This window comes from Montipora foliosa, chromosome 11 (assembly GCF_036669935.1).
Source record: "Montipora foliosa isolate CH-2021 chromosome 11, ASM3666993v2, whole genome shotgun sequence".
In the NCBI taxonomy this organism is placed as follows: Eukaryota; Metazoa; Cnidaria; class Anthozoa; order Scleractinia; family Acroporidae; genus Montipora; species Montipora foliosa.
Window position 1 is genome coordinate 53,767,688 of NC_090879.1, and position 12,148 is coordinate 53,779,835.

At 41.6% G+C, this 12,148-nt stretch overlaps 2 protein-coding genes across 2 annotated transcripts; both read left to right on the forward strand.

Moving 5' to 3' along the window:
• Positions 1 to 1,724: 1,724 nt before the first annotated feature.
• Positions 1,725 to 5,039, forward strand: LOC137977415 (uncharacterized). Its single transcript, XM_068824631.1, has one exon. The coding sequence runs from the start codon at positions 1,725 to 1,727 to the stop codon at positions 5,037 to 5,039; it is 3,315 nt and encodes a 1,104-aa protein (XP_068680732.1).
• A 210-nt stretch (positions 5,040 to 5,249) lies between these two features.
• LOC137977416 (uncharacterized) lies at positions 5,250 to 7,733 on the forward strand. Its single transcript, XM_068824632.1, has one exon. The coding sequence runs from the start codon at positions 5,250 to 5,252 to the stop codon at positions 7,731 to 7,733; it is 2,484 nt and encodes an 827-aa protein (XP_068680733.1).
• Positions 7,734 to 12,148: the final 4,415 nt, after the last annotated feature.

Genomic DNA, 12,148 nt, shown 5'->3' on the forward strand with positions numbered 1-12,148 from the left:
TATTTATTACTATTGACTCTTTGTTTAAATCAGCTGTATGAGTCGCTTTGTATATAATGCACACTGTACTCTGTAAAGTAACCAGGCACATAGCTATGGTCAGCTATGTCATAGTTTAAAAGTGTATTTGGGTCAACAAACTTACAGGTATTTTAGCACGCTAAGTCCTGAGAAAACATTTTCTGGGAGGTGAGTTATTTCATTGAGTTCAAACGATCTAGAAATGAAAACATGAAACGTAATGTATATGAAAACTAGTCCAAAACTAAGTAACGAAGTTTTAACTCATGTTAACACTACTTTTTAAAGTACACTCAGCAACAGTACAGCATTCGAACTAAACAAGAACAATTCCATGAACTCAATTTTAGCTTTTATTGCAGTTTCGTTCTTAGCATTCGCTGATCACAGCTTTACTCGATTCTACTTAGATAAGAGCAGTACAATTAAACCCAAATGACCTCCATGGAGTCCGCGCAATCGACTCAGAGCGATCAAATCAAAGGAAAAATGGATGACAGTGGACAATTCTTTGTGGAGTATCCACGCGCAGAGCTGTGGCATATTGTGAATTCGAATTAAACAAGAACAATTCAATGAATTTCATTTTAGCTTATATTGCAGTTTCGTTCACAGCATTTGCTGATCACGGCTTTACTCGATTCTACTTACTTAATAGATAAGAGCAAAACAATTAATTGTAATTGTTCTCCATAGGGTCTGTTAATGCGTGACATTTGCGAGACAGTGATTTACGTCACGTTTAGGTTAATTGCCCTTTGATCTTTAGTTTCTTTAATTTCGGTGTGTGGTTAATTTAGTGCGGAGCGTGTATGTGTTGTTGTCTACGAGAAGAAATTATAAAGCCTACGGTGTCGCGGGACCGATATGTAAGTTCATTTTTCTGTAGCTTTCCCTTTTGTTTTATGGCTAGCTTTTAATTAAGTGTATTCGTTATTATTCATGCGTGATTATTGTAGTTTGCATACCGTGCCCTCGTGGCTGCGTGAATTTATTTACATCGATTTCGCTTTACTAGCTTTATAGTTTTGCTTGTATTGTTTAGTATTTCTTTCATGCTGTAGCGCGTTTTATTTTTTCGGTTTTCTTTGCACGTTGCCTGTTTAGCTGTATTTTCTCGATCGCCACGTGCTTTGTGTAATTTTATTTTATGTAGATGTCTTATGCCAGCGCTTTTATCGTTTGTTTACAGTTTACGAGATCAACCAATAAACACAATTTAAATGTCACTTCGGTCTCCGTAAAGTACGCCCGTTTGGTATTTTGTCCGGTCGCGATTTTCTTGGCAATTCATTCGGCCTTGATGTTCGCTTGCCGCTACAGTAAAATATCGCAATAGACGCCTGGGTTTGAATTAAAGTTCGTCGAAGATGAGTGTTAGTGGTACCCCTTCACCTCAAGTTACAGTTCGAAAGATTCTCGTTGCGGAAGATAAAGAAGCTCCAAATGTCGAAATTTCAAATTGGTTACATGATGTGAGAAACTTTGGTTTAGATGAAGAACAAAGTCTTCCGGACATACAATGCGGTCATTCAGGATTGCGTGCCCCGCACGAGCGAACTTTGACCGATAAAGGAAGAGCTTATCAGTTGGAAATTCGCGGCAAAGAGAAAAGAGAATTTGAGACGAAATTACGAAAACATATTGGAATTATCTATTCTTTGTTTGACTCTCGTGTTGGTCGTGAAGTGTTAGAAAAGGAAATGGAAAATCTAGACTCAATTAAAGAGGAGTTGAACGTAGCGCATAGAGCCTTTGATGCATTGCTTGAAGAGGAGAGCGCTAAAGGTGCCGCCTATCGTGATTTTGACCTATGTGATCGGGAGTACGCCGAATGTCGAATTCGCCTATCGGAAAGGCTTCGTTCAATCGATCAGCAATTGGAATTAGAGTACGAAAGAAGCAGGCATGAGGCTACGTCAATAAAGTCAAGCCGTTCGGGAAGAACGAAAGCGTCGGGTTCTTCTAGATCTTCAGCCATGTCAAAGAGAGCAGAGGCGGCTGCTAGAGCGGCAAAGCTTAAAGTGGAAATGAAGTATCTCGAACATGAAACCAATTTGAGGCGGATTCAGTTAGAGAAGCAGATTGCATTGGCAGACGCTGAAGAAGAAGCAATCAGATTGGTCATGAACGATCAGGCAGAGACCAACAGCGTAGCGCGTCTAAATCTTAAACTGATTAAGGAAAGTCAAGAAAGTGCACCAGAAACTAAAATTGAAGCAGGGAAACTTCCCATAAAACATAGTTCTTTCGAGCCACCGTTGTCTCCAGTAGGCGCGATAGTTAAAAAAGAGCAGAGGCCAGCTTCAGAAGGGACAACAAGGCCACAAGATTCGACCCTTCAACAAATAGTGAATCTTCAAGCCAAACAAGCCGAATTAAGTGCGCAGTTTGTCAGCCAGCAGAGAGCAAGCACGCTACCCTCTCAAGAACCGCCAGTGTTTAGTGGGAACTATTTTGATTATCCTACGTTCATCGCTGCCTTCGAGGCGATGATAGATAAGAAGGTGGACTCACAGAGGGATAGGTTGTATTTTTTGTGCAAGTATACTTCCGGCAAGGCCCACGAAGTCATTAAAGGTTTCTTGACTTGGAACTCCGACAAAGGTTACGAAGAAGCTCGCAAACTTTTGGCTCAGCGGTTCGGAAATCCGTTTCGAGTGGCCGAAGCTTACAAGTCCAGACTGCGAAGTTGGACTCAGATAGCGGATGGAGATAGTGCCGGTATCCAAGATTTCGCCGATTTTCTTGTTTGCTGCGAAGGAGCTATGCAATCCATGCAGTATATGGAAGAACTGAACTCACCAAGGATATTGCAGGAAATCAGCTCCAAGTTACCACTCAGGTCGGGCTCTAGGTGGTGTCGCGAGGCACGTGACGTTTTGAGAAAGACAAACAGAACAGTATCCTTTCACGACTTAGTTGTTTTCGTCAAGGAAGAAGCAGACCTCGCAAATGATCCAGTATTTTCCCCCGAAGCCCTGAAGAGAGAGAAAAACAAGATGACCGATAAGAACAGGGGAAAGAGGGTTCAAGGAGCAAACAGTTTCGTGTCGCTTTCCTCTCGAACCCAGTCTAGTGAAAGCAGACGGAAATCCAATGAAGTACCAAGGCCAAAACAGCAAACAAGCTTATGCCCCTTGTGCAGCGGTAGTCATCAACGTGACAAGTGTGGAGAGCTTCGCAAAGGGAGCGTAGATGAACGGATGGAGATTATTAGATCTAAAGGCCTTTGTTTTGGATGCCTGAAGAAAGGTCATCAGTCAAAAAACTGTCGAGCCCGATTGACTTGTGAGAAATGCGGGAAACAGCATCCCACCTCTCTTCATATTCCTAATGACAAGGAACAGAACAAAAGTCAGCATAGTACCTCTCAATCAACTTTGTCCGATTCAGCTCATAGTCATCAAGCAAGCTCTGAAGTCGTGGTCGAAAATATGAACTCCAAGCCCACTGCCAGCGTGTGTAGCGCAGTCGATTGGCATGGTGTTGTAACCAATTCATTGATCATTCCAGTTTTCGTGCATCATAAGGATAATCCCGAGGTCGCCTTACTAGACGACGCAAGTGATACAACATTTATTACGACCAACGTCAAAGAGAAACTTGGAATCCCCGGCGTGAATTCGAAGCTCATTCTCAGCACCATGCTTGGAAAGGAAGAAATCCCTGTTTCCCGAGTTGACGGATTAGTAGTCGAGAGGATTGACCAACGTGTTCAAGTGGAACTACCCAAGACTTATACTAGGGAGCAGATACCTTCAAGAAGGGATCAAATTCCCAAGCCGGAGGTTGCGGCGGCATGGCCACATCTGAAAAGAATCAAAGATAAGATAATGCCATATCAAGAGGGAGTGGAGGTCGGATTGCTGATTGGCTGTAATTGCCCAAAGGCCATTAAGCCTAAAGAGGTCATCGTTGGTAGAGGAGAAGATCCCTATGCGGTTCGCACCTTGTTAGGTTGGGGCATAATCGGCCCTGTCAGTCTGTCGGAGTGTGTGGAACGTGATTGCGAAGAGCATGCAGTCTCGTCTTGTAACCGAATCATAGCAGGTGAAGTTGACACTGGCCGTCTTAGCACCAATCATAGCTTTGTGTTGAGTTCTCAAACCAAGGAAGAGATAACTCCCTTCTCAGTTCAAAGAATGTTCGAACAAGACTTCTCTGAACGATATAACAACGACCCAGGACTTTCTAAAGAAGACAGAAAATTCCTCGCTATTGCAACGGAAGGAATTACCCAGCTAGAGAATGGCCATTATGAGCTGCCTCTCCCCCTAAGGGATCCGGACTTAAGGCTTCCAAACAATCGAGACTTAGCTCTACGTCGATTGTCACAACTGAAGAGAAGGTTCCTCGCTGATGAAAGATACCGCAACGACTATGTGACGTTCATGGAGGGCGTCATAAGTAAAGGTGACGCTGAAAGGGTAAGGATAGGCTTCCCTATCAACAAAGATGTGAAGAAACGTGAAGAGAACCAAAGTGCCATGTCATTGTCTCATTCAAGAGAAACCAGTACTTGGTATATCCCTCACCATGGGGTATACCATCCAAAGAAGCCGAATAAAATTCGCGTGGTGTTTGACTGCGCCGCAGAGTGCAATGGGGAGTCGCTGAATAAACATCTTCTGCAAGGCCCGGATTTAACGAACACCCTTGCTGGCGTCCTCAGCAGGTTTCGTCAAGAACCTGTGGGTATTATGTGCGACATAGAGTCGATGTTTTACCAAGTTCACGTGACAAGAGAGTTCAGAGATTTGCTACGCTTTTTCTGGTGGGAAGGCGGTGACTTATCCAAGAGTCCAGTAGAGTACAGAATGACGGTGCACCTATTTGGAGCGACCTCATCGCCGGGTTGCGCTAACTTTGCCCTTAAGAAGACAGCACAGGATGGTGAGGAAGAGTTTGGAGCTGAAGCCGCGGACTTTTTACGAAAGAATTTCTACGTTGACGACGGTTTGAAATCCTGTTCCACAGTTGAGGAGGCAACCATGCTGGTGGTTCCCCGAAACTAATCGATAAAGTTCTAAAACGATAAAGTTCTAAATCGATAAAGTTCTAAAACGAAAACTAATCGATAAAGTTCTAAATGTTCTGAATCTCAAGGTCTAAATATTCTGAATCTCAAGGTGATCAATATCTACAGTTAGAGGCTCCTCGGCTGGGATTCACCCCGGGGCTCCCTCTTGTAATCATCCTTGGACATCAGCAGGACTAATTTCTGAATGGGACGCTCCAGGAACTTCACTGCGCTTGTCCTTCTTCCTCTATCGTCTGTGAAAGAGATGTGCAAGAAAGCAGGTTTTAATCTGCACAAGTTTGTTTCGAATAAGAAAGAGGTTTTGAGAAGCATTCCAATTTCTGACCGAGCTGATGACGTCAAGAACATAGATCTCGATCTGGACAAGCTGCCAATGGAGAGAGCACTCGGGGTGCATTGGTGTATCCAGTCAGACACGTTTCAGTTTCGCTTAACGCTGAAAGATCGTCCTTGTACAAGGAGAGGGATTCTGTCCACCATAAGCTCAATTTTTGACCCGCTTGGTTTTGTTGCACCAATCCTATTGGAGGGAAAGAGCATCTTACAAGATCTGTGTCGTGACGGTGTGGGCTGGGATGACCCCATACCCGACGTAATTAAGATAAGATGGGAAAAATGGCGAGCTGAGCTTCCTATCCTTCAACGTCTCTCAATTCCCAGATGCTTCAAGCCCGAAAACTTTGGATCTGTCGTGAAGAAAGAGCTACATCATTTCTCGGACGCAAGTACAAAGGGTTATGGGCAATGTAGTTATCTAAGGCTTCAAGATGATTCTGGCAGAATTCACTGTTCTTTCGTAGCCGGCAAGTCACGAGTAACCCCCCTCAAGCCTGTGACGATTCCGCGCCTTCAGCTACAAGCCGCTGTGACTTCCGTGAAGGTCAGCCGTCAGATACGTCAAGAGCTGAGCCTTAATGATGTCCCAGAGTTCTTCTGGTCTGATAGCAAAGTGGTTTTGGGATACATCGCAAATGAAAGTCGAAGATTCCATGTCTTTGTAGCCAATCGAGTTCAGCTGATTCACGATGCGAGTTCGGTAGATCAATGGAAGTATGTGGAGTCGAAATCAAATCCAGCCGATGAGGCCTCACGTGAACTTAGTCCAAGCACTCTCTTAACGTCGAAGTGGTTAAAGGGACCAACCTTTTTGTGGCAAGTAGAAGATAAGTGGCCTTTCGGCAGAAATGAAGATATGCTTGATTCGTGTGAAGTGTTACCCTCTGACCCTGAGGTGAAGAAAGCCATAGTTCTAACCACAATGGCAACCAAGAAAGAATTGAAGATCGCCGACCGATTGGATTACTTCTCAGATTGGTTCCGTGCAAAAAGGGCCATTGCCTTCAGTTGGCTTTACCTTTGTAAGCTACGAGAGAAAATATCTGTAGAGTGTAAAGGTAGCAACAATCCAACAATCCAGCAACAATCCAGATCAAGAACAACAATCCAGGTTGGAGATCTTCAGAGAGCTGAAAATGTGATTATCAAGTCAGTCCAATCTGCCGCTTTTCCCGAAGAACTCAAGTCATTGAGATCCACGCAAGATTTTCAGTCGTCTGGAGAGAGGTCGACAGCCCGAGAGAGAAAGGGTCGTCTAAAGAATTTCTCTCCACTCCTTAAGCTGGATCCATTTTGTGACGCGGAAGGAGTTCTACGCGTCGGAGGACGCTTAGCAAATTCTTCCCTCCCGTTTGAAATGAAGTTTCCTGTGATCCTACCTCGGCGAAGCCACGTGACTACCCTCATCATCAAATATTTTCACGAGAAAATAAGACATCAGGGACGAGGTATGACATTGAACGAAGTAAGAGCTAATGGTTATTGGATTGTCGGCGGAACGAGTGCAGTAGGAAGCTATATATGGAGCTGCATTGTTTGCAGAAAGCTTCGTTCTGAAGTTGCAGAGCAGAAGATGGCTGATTTGCCAGAGGATCGCCTAGAACCGGCTCCTCCATTTACGAATTGTGCCGTTGACTACTTCGGACCTTTTACTATCAAACAGGGCAGAAAAGAGGTGAAGAGATACGGAGTTCTTTTTACGTGTCTAGCTTCAAGAGCCGTTCATTTGGAGACCTCTTCCACACTTGAAACAGATGCCTTTATTAATGCGCTGCGACGTTTCATATGCCGCAGGGGACCTATCCGTCAACTACGAAGCGACCAAGGAACGAACTTTGTAGGAGCCAAGCATGAGCTGAAAGCTGCTGTCGCAGAACTTGATCACGAGCGCATTAAGAAGGAACTTCTGAAGGATAACTGTGATTGGTTCACCTTCATGATGAATGTCCCGTCTTCAAGCCACATGGGCGGAGTATGGGAACGGCAAATCCGTTCTGTGCGAAGTGTTCTTTCCCTACTTTTGCAAGATAACAGCCTGCAGCTTGACGACGAATCACTAAGAACCCGCATGTGTGAGGTGGAAGCTATTATCAACAGCCGACCATTAACAGTCGATCTCCTTGCCGATCCAAGTTCGCCAAACCCATTGACGCCCAATCACTTACTCACGCTGAAGACAAAGGTCGTTCTTTCGCGCCACCCGGTGTTTTCCCGTCAGCGGACAACTTCTGCCGAAAACGGTGGAGGCGCGTCCAGCATCTGGCTAATGAATTTTGGTCCCGATGGCGCAAGGAATATCTTTTGGGCCTACAGCAGCGTCAGAAGTGGATAGCCCCTCGACGTGATATGTGTGTTGATGACATTGTGATCATTAAAGAAGATAACGCCCCACGCAATCGTTGGCAGCTGGCACGTGTTGTAGCAGTCTACCAAGGTTCTGATGGACGTGTACGCACAGTCAAGCTTGCTCTTGCGGACGCCTGTCTTGACGATAGAGGAAGAAGGACAAGCGCAGTGAAGTTCCTGGAGCGTCCCATTCAGAAATTAGTCCTGCTGATGTCCAAGGATGATTACAAGAGGGAGCCCCGGGGTGAATCCCAGCCGAGGAGCCTCTAACTGTAGATATTGATCACCTTGAGATTCAGAATATTTAGACCTTGAGATTCAGAACATTTAGAACTTTATCGATTAGTTTTCGTTTTGTTGTGAAACACTTCAGTGTTTCACGGCAGCCATGTTAATGCGTGACATTTGCGAGACAGTGATTTACGTCACGTTTAGGTTAATTGCCCTTTGATCTTTAGTTTCTTTAATTTCGGTGTGTGGTTAATTTAGTGCGGAGCGTGTATGTGTTGTTGTCTACGAGAAGAAATTATAAAGCCTACGGTGTCGCGGGACCGATATGTAAGTTCATTTTTCTGTAGCTTTCCCTTTTGTTTTATGGCTAGCTTTTAATTAAGTGTATTCGTTATTATTCATGCGTGATTATTGTAGTTTGCATACCGTGCCCTCGTGGCTGCGTGAATTTATTTACATCGATTTCGCTTTACTAGCTTTATAGTTTTGCTTGTATTGTTTAGTATTTCTTTCATGCTGTAGCGCGTTTTATTTTTTCGGTTTTCTTTGCACGTTGCCTGTTTAGCTGTATTTTCTCGATCGCCACGTGCTTTGTGTAATTTTATTTTATGTAGATGTCTTATGCCAGCGCTTTTATCGTTTGTTTACAGTTTACGAGATCAACCAATAAACACAATTTAAATGTCACTTCGGTCTCCGTAAAGTACGCCCGTTTGGTATTTTGTCCGGTCGCGATTTTCTTGGCAATTCATTCGGCCTTGATGTTCGCTTGCCGCTACGGGAAATACTCAGCGCGAACAAATCAAAACAAAAATGGATGACAGTGGATTTGATAGTTTCAAAGAAAACAATAAAAAAAAACTAAAACAGAACACCAAAAAGCTGGAAAAATCATACAAAATCAAAAGTCTTTAAACAAAGGTAAACATTTACATACGGGAATAACTGGCTAATTATGTATAACGCGTGGCCGGAGACAAAAGTAACAAGAATATTTCTAGCCAGATACTAAGGAGTACTGGCCCTGGTTTCTGCTGTTAACGTAGACTGCTGATTTCTGAGCAAGGATTTTCATGACCAAAACACATACATTTTTCCGTGAGCGTTTAAGAAAAACCTTCTCTTTACGGATCATGAAGTAAAAAATCGATCTTTTTCGCGGATAGGGTTCGGAAATAATAGAGTTTCATGATGTACTGATTGTTCTAAATTTGGAGGATTTTTTAAAACTACAAAAATTTTATTTCTAAATAATAATAATAAAATAATGATAATAATAATATTAATAATAATAATGATAATAATAATAATAATAGTAATAATACTAATAATTTTAAACTTACAGTATTTTACACTAAAATAAAAATCTTAACCAGGCCTAATTAGACATTATAAAAAAATACAAATTTATAGAAAATATTATTCGTTATACCCGTGGTGTACAAAAAGTGTTCATTTCTATAATTCGTGCAATCATTTGGAGTAAACACTTATTAAAATATCATTATTATGATTATGATTATTATTAATAGCAATAGTAGTAATAATAATAATGATTCGCATTTATTCGAGATATTGTCATTTCCTCGACGCCAAAACTAATGTTTGTCGGTAGCAATCAACTTGATTTTTTTTATGTGCTCCTTTCTTTAATAAGGGGACCTCGCTCAAATGAAAAAAGTAGGTGTTACAAAAAGAACCAACATTACATACTGGAATAACAGTTAGCATTAAACTTAGAAGTCTAAGGTCCAAATACACTTTAATTTTAGACCCAGAAAGGGTTATTTATTCCTATTGACTCTTTGTTTAAATCAGCTGTATGAGTCGCTTTGTATATAAGTCACACTCTACTCTGTAAAGTAACCAGGCACATAGCTATGTCATAGTTTGAAAGTGTTTTGGGGTCAACAAACTTACAGTTGTTGTAGCGCACTAAGTCCTGAGGAAACATTTTCTGGGAGGTGAGTTATTTTATTGTTATGAAGATATCTAGAAATGAAAATAAGAAACGTAATGTCTATGAAAACTAGTCCAAAACTAAATAACGAAGTTTTAATTCATGTTAACACTACTTTTTAAAGTACACTCAGCAACAGTACAGCATTCGAACTAAACAAGAATAATTCCATGAACTCAATTTTACCTTTTATTGCAGTTTCGTTCTCAGCATTTGCTGACCTTTACTCGATTCTACTTAGATAAGAGCAGTACAATGAAACCCAAATGATCTCGACGGAGCCCGCGCAATCGACCGCCAACGTAGACTTCTGATTTCTGAACAAGGATGTTAATGACCGAATCAGTGCAATTTAAACACATACATTTTTCTGCGAGCATTAATGAAAAACTTCCTCTGTACGGATCATAAAGTAAAAAATCAGAGTTTTCGCGCATAGTGTTCGGAAATAATAGAGTTTCATGATGTCCTGATTGTTCTAAATTTGGAGGACTTTTTGAGAACTATAAAATCTTTATTTATAAATAATAATAATAATAATAATAATAACTTTAAACATACAATATTTTTAACCAAGCTTAATTAGATATTATAAAAAATTACAAATTTATAGAAATATTATTCGTTATACCCTTGGTGTATAAAGAGTGTTCATTTCCATAATTCGTGCAATCATTTGGAGTAAACACTTATTAAAATATCATTGTTATGATTACCATTGCTATAAAAATATTAATAATGGTAACAATAATAATCATACGCATTTATTCGAGATATTGTCATTTCCTCGACGCCAAAACTAATGTTTGTCGGTAGCAATCAACTCAACTTTTTTATGTGTTCCTTTCTTTCATAAGGGGACTTCGCTCAAATGAAAAAATAGGAACCAACATTACATACTGGAATAACAGTTAGTATTAATCTTAGAAGGCTAAGGTCCAAATCCACCTTAATTTTAGACCCAAAAACAGTAGTGTAGCAGCTCTCGAAACGTATCACTTAATTAGCTCGATACCCAAGCTGAAAACAAAGCAGTAATTAGCAGCTCTCGCAACCGGCTATTATTAGGTATTGTAATCAGTTTCTATTGTTTAAGTCTAAGTCATTGTTTCAATTGTTTAGTCTTTTGTTTTCGGGTTTCGGTATCGAGCCAATCACATTGTACGTTTCGAGAGCTGCTACATGACTCCCAAACAGGGTTATTTCTTACTATTCATAATACTCCTAATCATATGCAAATTTGAAGCATGCTTTAACAATGCAGCCAATTAGGCCAAGTGGGAATATTTCGTGATGATTACGCAAGAGCAGTGTTATAAATAGCGAGCGGACTGTCAACTTCACTCACACTCAGTTTTCCAGCGGAACGAGGGAAAGGGAATGGCCCACCCTCCCACCCCATCGCTCGGGCCGCACCGCTAACTGCCCCTCCCTAAGCCAAGCTGTTCCAGCTTGGCTTAGGCCCCTGGTCAATCATTATTCCCATACCTTGTTTCAACTGAGTATGAATGGGAGTGTTGACAGTTTGTTTAAATCAGCTGTATGAGTAGCTTTGTATATAAATGAATGAAGGGGTAGTTTCTAAAGAAACTGTGGTGCTGCGTCGGTGGGAAAGTAGTATACAAAAATTTGGTTTTATCAACGGAGTTGATAATGTAAATTGGCCACCGTACAGAGATTCTAAAAGCTGACGTTTCGAGCGTTAGCCCTTCGTCAGAGCGAATCGAGGGATTATGGGTTACGTGTAGTTTTTATAGTAGAGTAGGAGCTACGCTATTGGTGGTAACATGGCAACGTGATAAATAGGAATATATTAGTTAAATGAAAAGCGTTCGTTAATACCGTGAGGATTAAGGGTGCCGATTTGAAAGATGAATTTTTGTTCCAGATTCTTGCGGCTTTCGGTCGTACCTAGATGTAGGGAAAGGCCGCAGATAGCCATGTGTTTTTTGGAGTGGTTAGGCAGGTTAAAATGGCGAGCGACTGGCTTAGGTGCATCCTTGTCATTCTTCTCAACATTGCGAAGGTGTTCGCGGAATCGGTCACCTAGTCGTCTACCTGTCTCACCAATGTATAATTTATTGCATAACGTACAGGTTATGCAATAAATGACATTTGCGGAGGTACATGTGAAACAATCGGTGATCTTAACAGATCGCTTAGGTCCCGATATCTTGCTAGTGTTAAAAATGAAAAGACAAGTTTTGCAT